General features: G+C 35.0%; 1 protein-coding gene across 1 annotated transcript in view; it reads left to right on the forward strand.

The window, feature by feature from the left end:
- Positions 1-46: 46 nt before the first annotated feature.
- Positions 47-21,703, forward strand: part of LOC111056054 (leucine-rich repeat serine/threonine-protein kinase 1) — a 236,411-nt gene continuing 214,754 nt past the window's right edge. The window contains 3 exon segments of the mRNA XM_039420334.1: positions 47-540; positions 5,811-5,967; positions 9,157-9,197. Of these exon segments, the coding sequence (XP_039276268.1) occupies positions 487-540; positions 5,811-5,967; positions 9,157-9,197 (252 nt within the window). The 5' untranslated portion in view covers positions 47-486.

Consider the following 21,703-nt stretch of genomic DNA (forward strand, 5'->3'; position numbering starts at 1 on the left):
CAGCTGCTCAATACAGTTGCTTTTGTTTTAAATTTCAATAAATCCTATGGCTGAACGCAAAATTAGGTTACAATATTAGCTACCTATTGTGCAAATTTTATTGATTTTTTAAATACTAACTCTAGATTTGTTGAAATTAAATAAAAATAATTCAATGCAGTGTTTTAATGGATTTTATAGACTTTAATTCACTGAATCAGTGATTTAACCTATAGTTATTGAAAATAGTGATACCTTGGTGAGGTTATTTTAATTATTGATGGTTACTCAATAGAATAGTTTTTCTTTTTTGAATTTTTTCTAAAATTTATTCAGTCACATTCAAATTACAGATTGATCCACACCAACAATTAAATAAATAAAAGCTATTTTTATGTTATCAAAGAATCCATAGGATTCTGGATCTACTAACTAGCAGCTAGCTTATTGAGAACTCAACAAATTTTTAATTTTTGTAGATAAAGGTATTAGAATTCTAATGAACAAATGGATATTTCTACTCCTGAGGAAGAGGATTTCCCTGGACGATTGCTTCACCAGGTAAGACAGGAATTGATGTGGAAATGTTACATCACTTCTATAATTATTATACATTTTATTCTTATAGTGTCTTTCTCCAATATTACTTCAGTAGAACAATGGAGGATAATGCTTTATAGGAGCAGTATAATATATACATTATACATTTTTACTTCAGATTCTCTCTACAATATTATTTTAGTAAAGCAATTGAGAATAATGCTTTTTTGTCACCAAACTTATTAGCCTATTTTTTCAGAGGTGTCACTGTGGAACAGGCAAGGGAAGTCTGACAGACTTACAGAAGTAGCTAATTTGTAGCTTATGGATACGTTTAGGTATCTTAACTTTTACTGTGGATACTGAACGCATCCATAATCGAAGGTTGTAGTTTCTTGCCAACAATCTAAAACTAAATAGTAGTTCTGTGAACAGTAGACCTCACGCAGTATTCTCATCCACAAGTACCTGATTGAAACTATAGACCTTATGGAAATACAGCAATACTTGTTACTTGTTACTTGTATTTGTCCTCCTGACAGTCTGAAGGCTGGGGAGTCGTCATTATTTTTCACGGCAGGTGATTTCCTCCATGAGCATGTCGTATATGTTGAAATGTATGCTCTTCAACATACTCTGATACTGTATAGTAGGGTCGGGCCAATAGGTATGACTTCAGGCCTCTGGCAAATGCTGCCTCGTCATCCATATCCTTCAGGTCACGCGGCAGTAAATTGAAAAAGTATGATCCTGCATATGTTGGTGAGCAGCTGTATTTCTTCAGTCTTTGTTGTGGCAAGTCAAGATTCTTGTTGTTTCGAAGGTCATAGCAGTGTTTTTCCTGTCTTGTGGTAAGGCCTTTCCTCTTAACCAGATTTATTGTTTCGAGCAGGTACAATGAGACTACTGTGAGTATTTTACTCTCCACAAATAATGGTTTACAGTGCTCCATCATGTTTTTCTCCAATATCGTCCTCAAGGCCCACTTTTGTATTGTCAGGACTCTGTCAAGGTGTGTCTGGGATGCCGATCCCCAGGCAACAATACCGTACCTTAAATGTGAGGCAAAGAGTGAGTGGTATGCTATGAATGATGTACTTTTCTCTGATATGTTTCTGATTCTTCGTATAACATACACGGCAGATGCTAACCTCTTGCATAACAGCTCTATATGTTTTCTCCATGTTAAGTGACAGTCAATTGTTATCCCCAGGAATCTTGTACAGTCTGTCATCATTGAGTCATCATTTGTTTGTCTCTCATCCGGGTTGTTTTTGATTGGAGTGAATCTGATGTGGACTGTCTTCTTCCTATTAATGGTCAACTTCAGTCTATTGCAAGTATCTGTGGCCTCTTCCAGTGCTGTCTCGACAATTTTGTGTGGGTCTTGAAGCTTCTGCGATGGTATCAAGATAGTGGTATCATCGGCAAACAATATGCAGCTGTTTCTGTTGTCAATTTCCTTGGGAAAGTCATTGATGTAGACAAGGAACAGCAGTGGCCCAAGGATGGATCCCTGGGGCACACCCCGGGACACTGCTCTGAGTGAGGATTTGTAGTTTATAAGAGCAGTTTTCTTGTGCTGCACTATTTCCACATACTGCTTTCTGTTGGTGAGGTAGTCCTCTATCCACTCCAATGCTCTTCCCTCTATTTTCAATTCTCTCAATTTCAGAGTTAGGATGTTCCAGTCTAGTGTGTCGAAGACCTTTTGAAGATCTATAAACAGTCCCTTAACAGTATTTTTCTCCTCCCAAAGTTGGTTTATATTGTCACACAATTCAGATATTGCAGTTGTAGTGCCTAGACTGGCTTCTCCACAAATCTGTGTAATCACTTGTCAGCTGATTTATGATAAATAATTATTTTATAGTCTGATTTTTGCTCTAATATTGGCGTATGAAGGAGGCTCATTTTTTCTTTTATATTATCCTTGAAATGCAAAATTTCCAAAAACCTTGTATATACGTCGACGCGCAATTAAGAAAGGAACATACCTGTCAAATTTCATGAAAATCTATTACCGCGTTTCGCCGTAAATGCGCAACATATATACATTTAAACATTAAGAGAAATGCCAAACCGTCGACTTGAATCTTGGACTTCACTTCGCTCGGTCAATAATAAAATAAGCATCCTAGTTTGCTCGTTTGAAAATACAACCACTTGATACTTGAATCCTTCGTCGTTAGCTGGGATGACCAGACAGACTGTCTCAAGGAAGACGAGGGGCACTTCCCCTCAGATTTTGTTAAGACCATGGACATCGTTGGGGAATAAAGGCTCATCCTCCAGCTCCGTCAGCGAATAGATGGGCCGCTCTACCAGTCGCTTCTTTATCGTGCGTTTGAAAGCATTTTTCTCAGCATCCTTCACAGACCTGGGGAGCTGATTGAACAATTTAAGAGCCGCTATGTGAAAGCTCCTTTGGGTCCCCGTCAGTCTGCTACGGGGTATATTTAAGTTCCCTGCACCTCGGGTTTGGTGAACATGTACGCTACTCCGTTTCTTCAGGCTGTCCACTTTGTCTTTTACATATATTAATGAGCAATACATGTACTGGCTGAACATTGTCATAATTATCAGTTTTCTGAAGAGTGGCCTGCAATGTTCCAGGCGGTCCGAGAAGGTTATGTTCTGATTGCCTCTTTCTGAAGCAGTAGCACGTCCATGCAGTCAAAGCATGCCCCCAAATCAAAATCCCGTAGGTTATATGGCTGTGGAACAGTGAGTGATAGGCTGTCAGCAAATAATCCATCGTCACCACATATCTCAGCTTTCTGAGCAGATGAAGTAGTCTTGAAAGTTTCGTACAAGTCTGAGTGATGTGTACATTCCATTTCAGCTTCCTGTCAATCCAGAATCCCAATAATTTCACTGGCACAATTTCAACATTCCCAACCAGTTGCTTCAGATCCAGTGAATCTGTTAGGATTATTCTGGATGAATAAGAGATTAAGCTGGAATCACCATGTGCACAAAGTTTGACGGAAACTGTCCAGAGTGCTATTAAATTACCTGAGATATGTGGTGGATGAAAACAGTCTTATCATGGCCATGATTATCATTATCGCAATCTTATCATTGTGGCCTTCTTATCATTCACTGTTTAAAAGCCACATCATGTATGACCTGCCCACGCACCAGCTGTTCACGATGTGCTGCTACTGCAAAATAAGGCTCTGAGGATAATTTCATTTTTCTCCAGCTTCAGGATTCAAGATTCGTTTATTGTCAGAACATTAAAAACAATAATGCAAGACATCGTCAAAAAATATACAAAAAATCACAATTTATCACAGGTCATAGAATTACATCATATCATTTAGTATTTCAAACTGTAAGGTTAGCAGTCAATTAAAACAAATTTTACATCAATATATCACAGGTCATAAAAATTACAAATTACATCTCATTATTTATGCATTACATAAAGTCATTTATACTATAAGGACAGCAGTCAATTAAAATATTTTTCACACAAATTTTGAACTGTCTAATTTCAAGCTCTTTTATTTCAACTGGTAACTTATTGTACATTCTTTTTCCAAACTCAACAAAACTATTCAACATAAAGTGGTAGTTACACCGAGTCCTTCTGAGTGCTGTAGCATGTCTAGTAAAATGGCTGTGTGCATTACTATTAATTGGAAAACTGTTTACATTTTTCTTTGTGTACATCATGTATTCAAAAGCATACTGTGCAGTAATTGTCATGACTCTTAGGCTTTTAAACAATGGTTTACAATGGGTTCTACTATCCTTATTACAAATTACTCTGATAGCTCTCTTTTGTAATATAAAAAGTTTCTTCACATTTGAATCTCTGTCCCTTGCAACAATGCCATATGCCCAATGAGACTGAATATATGCATGATAAACAGCAATCAACACATCAAGACTAATAATATGCCTTAATCTGCTAAGCATAAAAATACCTCTAGACACCTTACTACACAGTAAGCTGACATGCTTTTCCCACTTTAAATTATTTTGTAATGTGATGCCTAGAAACTTCACATGATTAATATCACATCGATCACTTAAATCAAATTTTAACAACAGTGTTTTGTCTTTGTTGAGGCAAAGAGAGTTTGCAGCTGTCCAGTCTTCGATAATTGCATTGATAAAATTAAGGATATTTATGTTGTCAAATAATTTCTCACACTTGACTTGTATTGCTAGATCATCAGCAAACATAAACGCCCTGACATCACGACCAGGGATCACTGCAGGCGACTATTTAGGGATCTCGGGATACTCATGGTGTATAGTCATATGTATTGTGCTTGCTGAAGTATATTGATGAATCAGGAGCTGCTTCAAAAACGGTGTGATATACTCATCCACAATAGGAAACATGCCACTATAGTGAGGTCTACTTTATAATGACAGTGGATAAAGATAGGAGAAAAACGTTGCCGATCCTCTGTTTTTTCAATGCCTTCTATAGACGGTAGCTGATACAGGTTTATTAATGTAATATCAACTGTTCATTATCGTTTAAAATAATCAATTATATTTTATTAAACAAAAATAGTATATTTTGCACCTAGAGCAGAAAATAAGATTTTTCCTGCCCGAAATCGGTTTTCAAGTCCGAGGCCGTAGGCCGAGGACTAGAAAAGATTGAGAGCCGGAAAAACATTTTTGCCCATGGTGCGAACGCTATTTTTCGCCACACACAAAAATAAACAATATATATATATATGAGAATAGTTGTTTACTAAGCACTTCCGAAAGCAGAAGTGGAAGGTGATAGCTCTAGCAAATCTGAGGTAATCTGAATATATCAGGAAATTGTCCAAGTATTTTTATTTTTTATTATGATTTGTCTAAATAACCTAAAAGATGATGTTCAATTATGTGGGAGGTTGAGTTTATACTTTTTTATTCTTTCAAATGACAATAAGATGATATCATTATAAATGTTTTAATTATTGAATAATGAACACAAATAATGAAAAGTTTTTTTATCTGCTGTTTTTTGATCACCTTTCTTAGTTCAATGTTAGCGGCTGGAAAGGGTACTCTTTCCGGCCTAGGCCGGAAAGTAACCTGTTCTGACGTCAGACGAGAGTCGTCTGCAAACTATGTCTTTCAATCTACGTAGGGATTGGAAAACAGCTGCTTTCTGTGCAGTGTGGCGAAACTTATATTTTCACCGGCATTTTGTTGTATGCATGTTATTGAAAGATGAATATAATGTATAGATTGTCAAATGAACTATATGAATTGTAACACCATACTCTGTTATTAGATATGTAAATAATATTTTGTTGATATTGTAGGCTGCCCTGTGGGATAATGCCGAACTCCTGGAGGATCTGCTGAGGGGCGATCAACTGGCCCACATCAACAGCCAAGACTCATGGGGTCGAACGCCCCTTCATGCAGCGTCAACTACTGAAAACTCAAGATGCTTGAGGGTTCTTCTACAAGCTGGAGGTAATTAATTATTGTACTTGGTCCATTTGTTGACCGAGCGAAGTGAGGTCTAAGATTCAAGTCGACGGTTTTTGCATTTATCTTTATGTTTATATGTTGCGCATTTACAGCGAAACGCAGTAATAGATTTTCATGAAATTTGACAGGTATGTACCTTTTTAAATTGCGCGTCGACGTATATAGGCTACAAGGTTTTTGGAAATTTTTAATTTCAAGGATAATATAAAAGGAAAAAAGGAGCCACCTTCATACGCCAATATTAGAGTGAAAATCAGACTATAGAATTATTATTATTATGCATCATAAATTAGCTGTCTAGTGGACTACTAGTAGTTCTGTGAACAGTAGACCTCACGCAGTATTCTCATCCACAAGTAACTGATTGAAACTATAGACCTTATGGAAATACAGCAATAGACTGGCTTCTCCACACATCTGTGTAATCACTTGTCAGCTGATTTATGATGAATTTAGTCTGATTTTTACTCTAATATTGGCGTATGAATAGAATAGAATAGAATAGAATCTTTATTGCAGCAATAAAACCAAAGTGCTAATATGTTGCAGGACAGGAGAGAACAGCTCAGCAGTAAAGTTAAGGAATGAGGTAGTAAAATGAAGTGAAGGAGTTCAATTACCTGGGTAGCAAAATCACAAGTGATGGAAGAAGCTGCAAGGACATTGCCAGCAGAATTGCCCAGGCTAAGATTGCCTTCAATAAGAAGAAAAATCTATTCACCTCAAAAAACATAAGTCTCGACGTAAGAAAAAACATGTTGAAAACGTATGTATGGAGTACTGCAACATATGGAAGTGAGGCGTGGACAATGGGGGTGAGAGAGGAAAGAAGATTGGCTGCATTCGAGGCATGGTGCTACAGAAGAATGATGAAGATCAGTTGGAGAGATATGATTACAAATGAGCAAGTTTTTGAAAGAGTGGGAGAGAACCGGAACTTCTTGAAGTGGATCAAGCAAAGAAGAGCACAGCTGATTGGCCACATCATCAGACGTGACACTCTACTGACAAGGATAATGGAGGGAATGGTTGAGGGAAGGAATATGAGAGGAAGACCTAGGCTGGAGTATATGAAACAATTGCTACGGGATATGAGATGTGGATCATACTACGAGCTGAAGCGGAAAGCGGACGACAGAAAAGCATGGAGAGCTGCTGCCAACCAGCCCTACGGCTGTTAACCCAAGAGAGAGAGAGATTGCAGCAATATCTGAGGTCATCAGATACAATACAAGTGTCAAATATATACAACATGATACAAAATAAAAATATATTACATCAGTAAGTTACACTATCAGTACCCTATGATAATATGTCACCTGATTTTCAACTTATAACCGAATATTCCTAGCTAATGTATAAAAATCTTCAATCTTGTTTAAAGGGTTAGCTGCTAAGAAACGTTTCATATGAATTTTAAAAGTTCCATTCTCCATATTTCTAAGATCTTCAGGAAGTGAATTAAACAATTTTATTGATAAAAATAGAAATGTTTTTTGTGTACTAGAATAGGTATACCGATAAGTAGTCAAATTACCCCTATTTCTAGTGTTATGGCTATGAACTACCCCCTGCTCCACAAACTTCTCCAAATTCTCCTTAACATAAATAAGGCTCTGTTGAACAAATATTGAAGGTAGAGTCAATATTCCCAGAATTTTAAAATGCTCATCACACTGTGCTCGCTTAGAAAGCCCACAAATCAGTCTGATAGCCTTTCTCTGTATTCTAAAAAGTCTACCACTGTAAGCTCTGGAACCCCAAAGTATGGTGCCATATGACAGATGAGAATTGATGTGAGCATAATAAATCACCTTTAAAACATCCAAACTGACATATGACCTCAGTTTTCTAATTAAGAAGACTCCCTTATTCAGCTTGCTAGCAACAATGTCAATATGCTGGGACCAACTAAGGCAAGTGTCAAGTGTGAAGCCCAGACACTTTGCCTCTTTCTCCTCATTCATAGTCAGTCTTCTATTATAACTGATAGTCAAGTTCTGAACTTTATCAGAGTTTACACATAATAAATTTGAATTACACCAGCTTTCGATCGAATCAGCCAAGTCCTGGGAAGCTTGACTCAATGAAACTACTGTGGGAAAGCTCAGAAAAACACACAGATCATCCGCAAACAAATAGCTTTTGGCTGGAGGGTTTACAATTGTTGGTAGATCATTTATATAGACGATGAACAAAATAGGCCCTAAAATAGAACCCTGAGGCACGCCATGGGATACAGGTAGATACTGTGACTCAGATTCCTCAAAAACAACCTTCTGGAATCGATCCCCCAAATAAGATTCTACCAGTCTCAAAGATCTTTCCTGGAAGCCATAAAATGCAAGCTTATCTAGCAACAATTTGTGCGATACAGTGTCAAATGCTTTTGACAGGTCAAACAATATTTAGTCTGAGTAAATTTCTTGTTTTCCAAAGAATTCAGACAATCCCTGTATAGATCAATTGCAGCTCTAACCGTATTTCTCCCAGTCCTATATCCAAACTGAGAATTGTTGAAAAGATCGTTTCTTTCGAAGTAATCCACAATTTGATCATTTAGAGCCTTTTCAAGTACTTTTGAAACAGTAGTGGTTATGTTAATAGGTCTAAAGTTATTATAATCTGATCTACAGCCTTTTTTATATATGGGCAGAACTTTATTCATCTTCAAGCTTTGTGGAAAAACACCTTCAAGGATTGAACTATTAACTAAGTGTGTAAGAGGATCTATAATATAATCAAGACTGAGTTTAAGCATCCTAGGACTAATGTCATAGACGTCTGCACTATTACTCCCCTTCATTTTCTTGAGTATATTAATTATGTTATCTGTTTCAACTAATTCAAATTCAAATCTGGACGTGGGCGCACAGTAACCAGCTCTCAAAAAGTGAGACACGTGCAGTCAGACCTGATAACAGCGCTCACACTCACATTCCGGGACGACACGTCACGGTACGATAGGACAGAAAGCTCTATGTTTATTTAGGATTTTTTCTAAACATTTTAAATTGATAAATTATTTATCAATTTTTGAGAAAACATAACAACAGGTCAATGTAACTTACTGAGTGCGAGGTCTACTGTTCACAGAACTATTAGTAGTTTATATATAACTAAACTAAACTAAACATTCATATATTAATAAAGTTATTGGTTTGATTTCAGCCGATTCAAATATACCATGTGGACCAAGAGGCGACAACAAGGTGAGTTAAATCCTGTCTCTATAGTGAGGTCCACGTTCTAATGGCAGTATTTGATTAACATTGGTGTTGCTATCCTTGTCTATCATCCGACAAAACAGATAGCGCTATCCGTTTCTAGCTCAGCAATGTTACCAGATCAATGTAGAAATATAATTGATTATTAAAATTTTTAATCTCAATTATAAAAATAATGTTTTTGAACTCAGGGGACCTTGAAATGTATAGAAAACTTGAAATTAGGGTGCCTTAATTTTTTTAATCATTGAAAAATATATTTTCTTCACGAATAATAGTTATTTGTATATCTAGAGTGAAAAGTACGACTTTTTCTCCCTGTGGGAAAAAGTTTGAAGCCCAAGGCGAAGCCGAGGGCAGCAATTTTTCTGAGGGAGAAAAAGTATTTTTCGCTCGTGATGTACACAACATTTTTCCTCCATCTACATTTTTTTATAGAAACTGCAAATAAAATCATTCTAATAACTTACGTATTGGTGACAATTCTTCCTAACAACATAACCTAAATCTAAAACCTAAAAAACGGTCGTCTGATTGGCACTGCCGATTTCGCTATCTATCGGCAAAAGTTGTAACAATTATATCAGCTGAGCAGCTACCAAAAATGGCTGACTCCAGATCACGCGGTTTAGATTTGAATTGCAGATCAAAAATATTTGTTGGCTGGTATTTTGAATAGAATAAAATATTTTAAAAATTGTATAAATTTTTATCGTCTACTAATATTAAGAATATAATAATTATCATACAAACATATATTTCATGAGTTAATCAAATTTCTGGTTGTGGTATTGAATTCAGTTGACTCAATGACAGACACCTCTATTATGCTTTCTCATCTGAGCTTTGACCTTCTAACCTATTACAATGTAAGTTTCAAAATAGAGATGCTCCCCATGTTATTTAAATGGAGTCACTTTTACTCCCTAGGGAGTTTTTCTGTTTTTTACTACCGAGAGCGAAAAAGTGACACTTTAGTATTAGGTTTCAGGGAGTAAAGTAAGTACTTTAGACAGTAGGTGGAGGAAAAGTATAATTTTTTAACAGGTTATATTACTTCAGATATATCGGTATCGGCTTTGCTCTATAGAAGGCAGTGGCAAGGAAGAGGTTCGGCAACATTGTTCTCCTGTCTTTCTCCACTGTCATAACGTGGATCTCACTATACTTATCTATTCTATGAGGAATTTTTTGGATTCATTTTATGAACTAGCTTTGCTTTACTCTCACATATTGTTGGTAGAAAGTTAATACAAGGAACGCCACAATTACAGTCCCATGAATTATTGAAAACCAAACAAATTTGAAGATAATCCGTTTTGTAGGATCTAATCTCATTGTGGAATCGAAATAAGACGGGTTTGTCATACTGTAACATTTAAGCCCGGTCAAGACGCTCAAGTTTAGCTTCAGTCTTTTGCTCAAGCAAAAGTCGGAGCATGTAAGTCGTTGCGTCTGGACGGTAAAACGGATCGGTCGGTCTTCAAGCTTAAGTCGTCAAACTTAAAATGTATCGGCCGGGAATCTTTTTCCATCAAACCGTCCGTCTTTTGCCTATCCACCAAAACCTAAATCGCGTAAAAATGGAGATAGATAAATTGTGATTTCAGATTCGGATTCAGCGCCCTCAAATTAATAAAATGCCTCGCGAGTACTTGAAAATAACCAAGTTTTTTTGTCGATTGTATACGCCATTTAACACTTTTTTCTCTCTTGATTCTCATGATACTCTCAGAATTTGATGTTGATATTATGATTTACTATCATGATATATTAAGATGTACTATATTATTGATAATAATACTATCTACAAAATTTCAATCCATTTACAATCACTGTGTCTCGAGATATGACATGTAAACAAAGCCATTTAGCGATTAACAGTAATATTTTTGTCATTATGTTGTTAAATATAGCATTAACCAGTTGAATCAGTGAAAAAATACGATATAATTATTACCATAGAGAGAAACAATAGCATAAGTAGATATCCCATGGTATAGGGCGTTTATGTCGCAACTTTTACTGTTATCTCAAGCTGATAGTCCACGTAGTTCATTCCTGTGAAGCTTTATGACGCTGGTAATCTTTCATATTGTGCAGTTCATACACTCTTACCCGGTCAAAATAGTAAAAGTCGACAATAATCGACAGTAATCGGCTTGAGATAACAGTAAAAGTTGCGACATAAATTCCCTATACCATGGGATATCTACTTACGCTATTGTTTCTCTATGTTATTACTCATCTACCGGATATAGTTATATATTCTATTATTTTGTTCATTTATTATTTCTATGTAATAAGGTAATTGCTCTTACGACTCATCCCTCAGCACAAGCTTATGCTTAAAGAGGGATGGACCTTTTTTCATTGATTTGTATAAGTTTATTAGTACAAGATTTTGCAGTATTGTATATTATTATTTTGGTTGATATGATTGGTTAATAAAATTTATTATTATTATTATTAGTTGATGAAGAACTGAGCTTGAGAGAACAAAAATAGGAAAACGGACGACATAAGACGGATGCGTGTGGACGCAATTTTACATCCGTCTTTTGCTTGAGCAAAACACTGATGGTAAACTTGATCGTCTGGACCGGGCTTTACAGTTTTTCCAGTGATAGATAGTAGAGAGGAAAAAGGTTGAAATTAAAAAAGTATTCAAATTTACTCAGGCTTGAAATAGAGTGTAATAGTATATTTCGCACCTAGGGCCGAAAATGAGACTTTTCTGGCTCGAAATCGGTTTTCAAGTCCGAGGCCGTAGGCCGAGGACTAGAAAAGATTGAGAGCCGAAAACATTTTTGCCCATGGTGAGAACGTAATTTTTCGCCACACAGAAAAATAAACAATATATATATGAGAATAATAATTATTCTCATTGTCTATTATAAGCACTTCCGAAAGCAAAAGTGGAAGGTCATAGCTCTAGCAAATCTGAATATCAAAATTGTCCAAGTATTTTTATTTTTTATTCTGATTTGTCTAAATAACCTAAAAGATTATGTTCAATTATGTAAGAGGTTGGTTTATACTTTTTATTCTTCCAAATGACAATAAGATGATATTATTATAATGTTTTAATTATTGAATGATAAACACAAATAATGAAAAGTTTTTGATCAGCTGGTTTATCACACTTGAAAAAGTTTTTGATCAGCTGGTTTATCACACTTGAAAAGTTTTTGATCAGCTGTTTTAGCACACTTGAAATTCGGCCAATCTGATGTGATCTGAATGTCAATGGAAGTTTAGGTTAGAAGTTCTATCCTTCTATGAAAATCGAATTATTTGAATAGTTTATAATATATATCTTATCTGTATTTATTCATTTAAATAAAATGATAGTATATTATTACAGAATACTTTATTGAATTCTAGAAGCATAAAATGATTCCGTTTATCCACCATGTTCCGTGATAAACGCTTTACTAGGAGGTTTGAGGTTAGATTCTATCATACTCTGAAAATTGAATTTGAATAGTTTATAATATCTCATTTGTATTTCATTCATCCAAATAAAATGATAGTATCTTATTGCAAAAACTTTATTCAATTCTAGAAGCATAAACTGATTCCGTTTCATAAACTATTTTGTAAACACGTTCACATCAAATCAGAATCAGCTGACTTCAAGGTTATTTTACAGCCCTAGGGCCGTAAAAATTTTACCGGCTGGCCAGAAAACAATCACTTTCGGTCTCAATATGACGCACGTAAACCACTCATTACATCCAAGTGGGCGAAAAGTTTGCCCAGTCACTGGCCCAGCTAATAAGCTTGGTCTTGCCATCAACACTACAATATACAGAGTGGTGCAGAAGAAACGTATATTTTTCGAACCGCTAGAACTCGGTGACGAGAGGGGGTATTGCCCTGGAACAAATATTGGCAGACGGCCCAAACTATGCCATTTCAGTTGCTACATCGTGTGTTCGCTGTCGAGCAGTTTTTAGAAACAATGGGCCATATGAATAAAGTTGAGCATTTGCTTATACTTCTAAAATATGGAGCATTTGCTTCATTTTCTATGAATAAACGTGAGCAAAACCTTTTGCTCATGCTCATCAAAAAATAGTTTGAGCATTTGCTCAAAAGTAGAAGCTTTTGCTCAAAATTGTATGAATAAACTAGAGCATTTGTTCCATAATTCAGGAGCATAAGGTAAAGCTTATTCATATAGAAATGAGCAAATGCTTATGTTTCTACTTAATGCTCATGAGCAAAACCTTATGCTCCATGCTCTTGCTCATAAGCAGTTGCTTTGGTTTTATTCATATGGGCCAATGAATCTGTAGTCACAGTGCAACGCTATTCCGCCAATATTTTAGAGTTGGGCGTCAAGGTAAAATGCCCGAGCGATATACTGCATTTTACCTGACGCCCAACTCTGAAATATTGACGGAATAGCGTTGCACTGTGACTACAGATTCATTGGCCCATATGAATAAAACCAAAGCAACTGCTTATGAGCAAGAGCATGGAGCATAAGGTTTTGCTCATGAGCATTAAGTAGAAACATAAGCATTTGCTCATTTCTATATGAATAAGCTTTACCTTATGCTCCTGAACTATGGAGCAAATGCTCTAGTTTATTCATACAATTTTGAGCAAAAGCTTCTACTTTTGAGCAAATGCTCAAACTATTTTTTTGATGAGCATGAGCAAAAGGTTTTGCTCACGTTTATTCATAGAAAATGAAGCAAATGCTCCATATTTTAGAAGTATAAGCAAATGCTCAACTTTATTCATATGGCCCATTGTTTCTAAAAACTGCTCGACAGCGAACACGATGTAGCAACTGAAATGGCATAGTTTGGGCCGTCTGCCAATATTTGTTCCAGGGCAATACCCCCTCTCGTCACCGAGTACTAGCGGTTCGAAAAATATACGTTTCCTCTGCACCACTCTGTATATTGTAGTGTTGATGGCAAGACCAAGCTTATTAGCTGGGCCAGTGACTGGGCAAACGTGTGGACCAGGCTTTAGAGCTTTTTCACACAATACTTGTTAAGGGCATGCTTGCTACAGACTCCGCTCCACACTTTCTCCGAGCACGGCTTCGTGGGCAATATGATGCTGCTACTGTTCTTATTTTATATTCGTTTATTGACAATAATTAGATACATAATTCGGGATGAACCAACGAGTACAGGATGACGCAAATAACGGGATCTTCTAAAAACGCCATAAAACATTAGTGGGAAGGGCAAAAATGATTTTATTCAAAGTTCAAGATTGCTATTTGAGAATTATTAATAACATCTATCACTTTTTGATAATTACTTATTTAAGGCTGTGCAAAGGCTAAAAATAAACTTTCTACTCGTGATATTTTTCAAAGTTTTTCGATTTGTTTATCATCAAGCTATCCAAATGGAAAAGTTTTCTCAGGAAAACATTTTTTTCTGATCATTACTTTTTGAGATATGTGCGCCTAAAATTTGAATTTTTGGGACAGAACATTACAAATTTGGTATGATATGAATCCATGAGATTTAGAGGATAGATTATTCATGGTATTGTTGATCTAGTAAAACAAATTTTTTCTGAAAATATCAATTTTTGAAAAAGTTATTCAATTTACCAAAGATGACCAGAAATAACTCAACTAAAAGTTATTATTTTTATTTTAGTAAAATAATAACTATCTTGAAAATGATATTTTCAGAAAATTTTTGTTTTACTAGATCAAAAATAGCATAAAGAAGAATCCTCTAAATCTCATGGATTTATCTCTTACCGAATTTGAAATGTTCTGTCCCAAAATTTTAAACTTTTGGCGCTCATATCTCAAAAAGTAATGATCGGAAAAAATGTTTTCCTTAGAAAACTTTTCCATTTCGATAGCTTGATGATATACAAATCGAAAAACTTTGAAAAATATCACGAGTAGGAAGTTTATGTTTAGCCTTTGCACAGTCTTAAGAGTTTTTTCACACAATACTTGTTTAGGGCATGCTTGCTACAGACTCCGCTCCACACTTTCTCCGAGCACGGCTTCGTGGGCAATATGATGCTGCTACTGTTCTTATTTTATATTCGTTTATTGACAATAATTAGATACATAATTCGGGATGAACCAACGAGTACAGGATGACGCAAATAACGGGATCTTCTAAAAACGCCATAAAACATTAGTGGGAAGGGCAAAAATGATTTTATTCAAACTAATGTAAAGTTCAAGACTTGCCATTTGAGAATTATTAATAAAATCTATCACTTTTTGACAATTACTTATTTAAGGCTGTGCAAAGGCTAAAAATAAACTTTCTACTCGTGATATTTTTCAAAGTTTTTCGATTTGTTTATCATCAAGCTATCCAAATGGAAAAGTTTTCTCAGGAAAACATTTTTTTCTGATCATTACTTTTTGAGATATGTGCGCCTAAAATTTGAATTTTTGGAACAGAAAATTTCAAATTTGGTATGATATGAATCCATGAGATTTAGAGGATAGATTATTCATGGTATTGTTGATCTAGTAAAACAATTTTCTGAAAATATCATTTTTTGAAAATGTTATTCAATTTACCAAAAATGACCAGAAATAACTCAACTAAAAGTTATTTTTGGTTATTTTTAGTAAAATAATAACTATCTTGAAAATTGATATTTTCAGAAAATTTTTGTTTTACTAGATCAAAAGTAGCATAAAGAATGAATCCTCTAAATCTCATGGATTTATCTCTTACCGAATTTGAAATGTTCTGTCCCAAAATTTTAAACTTTTGGCGCTCATATCTCAAAAAGTAATGATCGGAAAAAATGTTTTCCTTAGAAAACTTTTCCATTTTGATAGCTTGATGATATACAAATCGAAAAACTTTGAAAAATATCACGAGTAGGAAGTTTATGTTTAGCCTTTGCACAGTCTTAAGATGGCTTCCTCCTGAACAAATACACTCTTGAAATCTGTGTTGACGATTCCTCATTGATCGTTGCATCATCTCATCTGGGATATAGTAGATTTAATTTTGAATTATGTTTTAATTTTCAATTAATTCAAAATTATTGATGAAATTGTGAGCGAAATCCACTCTGCACGGCATTCAATGGCAACTGTGCGAGTGAGTATTGTTTAGTAACCGTGAAATCTCACGATTAGGTTGCGTTTCCTGGTCCCATGATCTGTCCACCTGCGATTTTGTGTTTGTGGAGCTATCTCACATCAAACGTTTTCTGACTTGACCAATAACTGACAATTCAAAAAGAAATTAACAATATCCAGCTGAAATGCTTGACTAATAACTGTGGTTGAATCGTAACAGACAATTCAAAATGAAATTAACAATACCCCAGCTGAAATGTTGCAGGAATCTCAACACAGATTTCAAGAGTGTATTCGTGCAGGAGGAAGCCATCTTGAAGAAGTAATTGTCAAAAAATGATAGATGTTATTAATAATTCTCAAATGGCAAGTCTGAACTTTACAGTAGTTTGGATATAGTATATTTCGCACCTAGAGCAGAAAATGAGATTTTTCCGGCTCGAAATCGGTTTTCAAGTCCGAGGCCATAGGCCGAGGACTAGAAAAGATTGAGAGCCGGAAAAACATTTTTGCCCATGGTGCGAACAATATTTTTCGCCACACTACAGGTATTGCTGACAAAATAAATAAAGAATACAAAATAAAGAATACTCGTTATCGTACCTATCTCTTGATTTTAGTGGTAGAAGATTTGCAGTCAGGATTTCAGATTCTTTTAAAATTTCACTTGGAATATCATGGGCGTCGTCATCTTCAAGCATTTTTGAAAATTCGTTAATCAACAATAAATAATTGAATAAAAATGGTTGCAAAGCGAATGCTGAATTAGTTTGATTCGAATTTCGAACTGAAATCATGGCGACTTCAGATGAAGAAAGTGACACTCGCCCTATCTAGCGGATGAATTATTACCTACGGACTTCCAAGCGGCTGGAAAGAGTACACTTTCTGGCCTAGACCAGAAAAGAAACCTGTTTCTCACATCAGACGAGAGTCGTCTGCAAACAAGGTCTTTCAGATCTACGTAGGGACTGGAAAACAGCTGCTTTCTGTGCAGTGTGGCGAAAAAAATTCATTTTTGCCCTTCCCACTAATGTTTTATGGCGTTTTTAAAAGTTCCCGTTATTCTGTGTCACTCTGTACTTTTACGGTAATTTTGAATTTGTAAAGTGCATGTTTGTTGCAGACTCCGCTCCACACTTGTTCCAGTAGCTGGCAACGTGTAAACAGGTACCCGTTTAAAGCTGGCATGCTAGTCGCAGCTTGCCAGTGATCTTTCAGTCAATATCCAAACTGGCATGCCAGCCACTGGCATCGTGTAAATCACCTTTAAGCTACTTCAGTCTTTGCTTCCGTCCTATCACGGTATATAGAAGAATTTCATCTAAATAGAATTCATTTCTCCGCAAGGGACTCCCCACCAACAAAAGCCATACGAATTTACTTTACTTTTTTCATCTAAATACCGTGGGTCCTATTACATTAGCTGTTCAACTATTTCGCCTTGTCAAAAAGTAGCTTGTAACAGAATTTATAAAAGTTTTTCCAATCACTGAATTAATCAACATTACACATTATAATATCACAAATAATGGGCCATATGAATAAAGTTGAGCATTTGCTTACACTTCTAAAATATGGAGCATTTGCTTAATTTTCTATGAATAAACGTGAGCAAAACCTTTTGCTCATGCTCATCAAAAAAATAGTTTGAGCATTTGCTCAAAAGTAAAAGCTTTTGCTCAAAATTGTATGAATAAACTAGAGCATTTGCTCAACTTTTGAAGTAAATGCTTCAAAAAAGGTGAGTCTAGTCTAGAGCAGCTTATCACCTTTTGCTCATAGTAAAATGGCTCAACTAATTCGTATGAGGAAGAGGAAACTATACCAGATACGATCACAACCAATAGTTGAGAACTATACAACTCTTTTTAGATTCAACCATGATACATATCACCATTATCCCTTCAAAAGAATAAATACAAAAGATAGCTGTTATAAAGATAGCCATCACAAAATAGAAAATAGGTATTTAAGAAGATGAAAGTGTAGACGATTATAAGAAGGCTATTGATATTATAAGAATATGCTGAAGATTATTATAGAGATGACATTTTTTCACGTTATTATTTCAAAATTCTAAACTCAACTAACCTAAAACTCTATTAATAAATAGAAAACAGAGCAGACGACGCAAACATAAGCGGTGCACCCTATTTGCATATTTAGCGCTTAGCGCTAAATATATACATATATAGCGCTTTAGTAAAAGGTAAAGCTTATTGATATAAAAATGAGCAAATGCTTTCGCTTCTACCTTTTGCTCATGAGCAAAACCTTATGCTCCATGCTCTTGCTCATGTGCATTTGCTCTGGTTTTATTCATATGGGCCATTATTAGATAATAATTATTATGATGTATTGATTTGAATTGATTCATTTTAAGTGATTTCATGGTATGTTTTAAAATATTATGAGAACAAAAGTATCAATGCTTCGATTTGAGTGTGTTTTGAAATTAGCGCTAAATTTAATTTCTACAAAGATGGCGCGTTCTCGGTGCACTCAAGTTGGTCTTGGTGCCATGTAAAATACATTGGTTAGATTGTAAGTTACATTTCTGTATGTATTCTGCGGCAATACATCCTGAAATCTGCAATGTATCAATTCTTTATTGACTGATACAATAAGCACATCATCAAAATGATAGGGAGAGAAAAAAATATAGGACAATTGTTATACAATGCATTCAGATTCACGTTTAGGGCATAGAGCGAAGATAGCATAAGAAGATATCCCATGGTCAGTAGAAATCATTCAGAAAATTTTGTATCAAATTATGGTGTTGTGTATCAACTTGAGATGATACAGTATCATATTGTATAATCTATGATACAGTATAATCTATAGAGATCCCAGTGTGATAATGTAGTGATACAGTATCATCTATTTACTGTATAATGTATGGTGATACTATAGAGAAAAGATAGCATAAGAAGATATCCCATGATCACTGGAAACCATTCAGTTTGGAAGTTTTGTATCAAATTATGGTGTTGTGTATCAACTTGAGATGATACAGTATCATATTGTATAATCTATGATACAGTATCTATGATACAGTATAATCTATAGAGATTACCAGTGTGATAATGTAGTGATACAGTATCATATATTTACTGTATAATGTATGGTGAAACTATAGAGAAAAGGTAGCATAAGAAGATATCCCGTGATCACTGTAAACTATTCAGTATGGAAGTTTTGTATCAAATTATGGTGTTGTGTATCAACTTGAGATGATACAGTATCATATTGTATAATCTATGATACAGTATAATCTATAAAGATTAACAGTGTGATAATGTAGTGATACAGTATCATCTATTTACTGTATAATGTATGGTGATACTATAGAGAAACGATAGCATAAGAAGATATCCCATGATCACTGGAAACCATTCAGTTTGGAAGTTTTGTATTAAATTATGGTGTTGTGTATCAACTTGAGATGATACAGTATCATATTGTATAATCTATGATACAGTATAATCTATAGAGATACCAGTGTGATAATGTAGTGATACAGTATCATCTATTTACTGTATAATGTATGGTGATACTATAGAGAAAAGATAGCATAAGAAAATATCCCATGGTCAGTAGAAATCATTCAGTTTGGAAGTTTTGTATCAAATTATGGTGTTGTGTATCAAGTTGGGATGATACAGTATCATATTGTGTTGATACTCTATGGTGATACCATAGAGAAAAGATAGCATAAGAAGATATCCCATGGTCAGTAGAGATCATTTAGTTTGGAAGTTTTGTATATCAAATTATGGTGTTGTGTATCAACTTGAGATGATACAGTATCATATTGTATAATCTATGATACAGTATAATCTATAGAGATACCAGTGTGATAATGTAGTGATACAGTATCATCTATTTACGGTATAATGTATGGTGATACTATAGAGAAAAGATAGCATAAAAAGATATCCCATGATCACTGGAAACCATTCAGTTTGGAAGTTTTGTATCAAATTATGGTGTTGTGTATCAACTTGAGATGATACAGTATCATATTGTATAATCTATGATACAGTATAATCTATAGAGATTACCAATGTGATCATAATGTAGTGATACAGTATCATCTATTTACGGTATAATGTATGGTGATACTATAGAGAAAAGATAGCATAAGAAGATATTCCATGGTCAGTAGAAATCATTCAGTTTGGAAGTTTTGTATATCAAATTATGGTGTTGGGTACCAAGTTGAGATGATACTGTATCATATTGTGTTGATATTGTATTATTTTGTGGTTAAACCATAGAGAAAATATAGCATATGAAGATATCCCATGGTATAGGGCGTTATGTTGCAAATGTGACTGTTAACTGAAGCCGATAGTCCTAGTAGTTGTTTTTGGTGAAGCTATGTGACGCTGGTAGTCGCTCATACTGTGCCGTTCATACACTCTCACCCCAGTCAAAACAGACAGTAATCGGTTTGAACAAACAGATAAATTTTGAACGCCTTATACAGTGGTATTGCTTTTTATTGAATAAAGTCGATAGTAGCTCGCGCGTCACATCTCACGGGATATTTATTATTATTATTAATTAGTTCATTGACAATCACAAATTATAATTATAATATGATTGGTAAAAGACAACAGGCATTGCCCAAAACTGTTTTCTCCAAATGTTTACAAATAAAAGTTTCAAGAATAATGAGGTTAAGATTTCACTTTGCACTTCAAAAAGTGGATATGCGTATAGCAGGTACCCATTTGGAAGTGTAGCTTAGTGGGATCGTGGAAGACCCCGGGCTTCAATATATGAAGCAGGTTACCAAAGATCTAGGGATCCAGAGCTGCATCCAACTGAAAAGTACAGCTCTGGACAGAAAGCGATGGATAGCTGCCTACCAATCGAATGATTGAAGCTAAAGATTGATTGATTTATTTTATTTCCTTTGCCAGATCTGAGGAGACCTATGGCAAACATCAAATTTCAAACTCGAATCAGAGATATAAAGAAGAGAAAAAAATCAAAATACAGAGTTATCATAAAAGAATGGTGCCGGTTCGAACATGGTTTAAAGAAAAACCAAATTACTTACAGTTGATGTTGTTATTCATCTAATTTGTCGTCTCAGGCAGTTTTTCACATAATTGATAAATTTAAATATGTGCGCCTTTAGTCGTTCGACAAAATATCCAAAAACGAATCAATTTCTCTCCAAACATTCGCTAACATTTCTTGGTTGGTATGGTTGTCATTGCTTCATTAATCCTGTTTTAAGTGGTTCAGGTAGATTTTTTCTTGTAAATTTACATCAAAAACATTGTTTATCACAAGAAATCGCGAACTGAACCACTTTTAAAACAAGATTAAAGAACCAATGACAACCATAATCGAGAAAAATGTTATCGAATGTTAAGAGAGAAATTTATTATCGTTTGGACATTTGTCGAGC

This window comes from Nilaparvata lugens, chromosome 2, assembly GCF_014356525.2.
Source record: "Nilaparvata lugens isolate BPH chromosome 2, ASM1435652v1, whole genome shotgun sequence".
In the NCBI taxonomy this organism is placed as follows: Eukaryota; Metazoa; Arthropoda; class Insecta; order Hemiptera; family Delphacidae; genus Nilaparvata; species Nilaparvata lugens.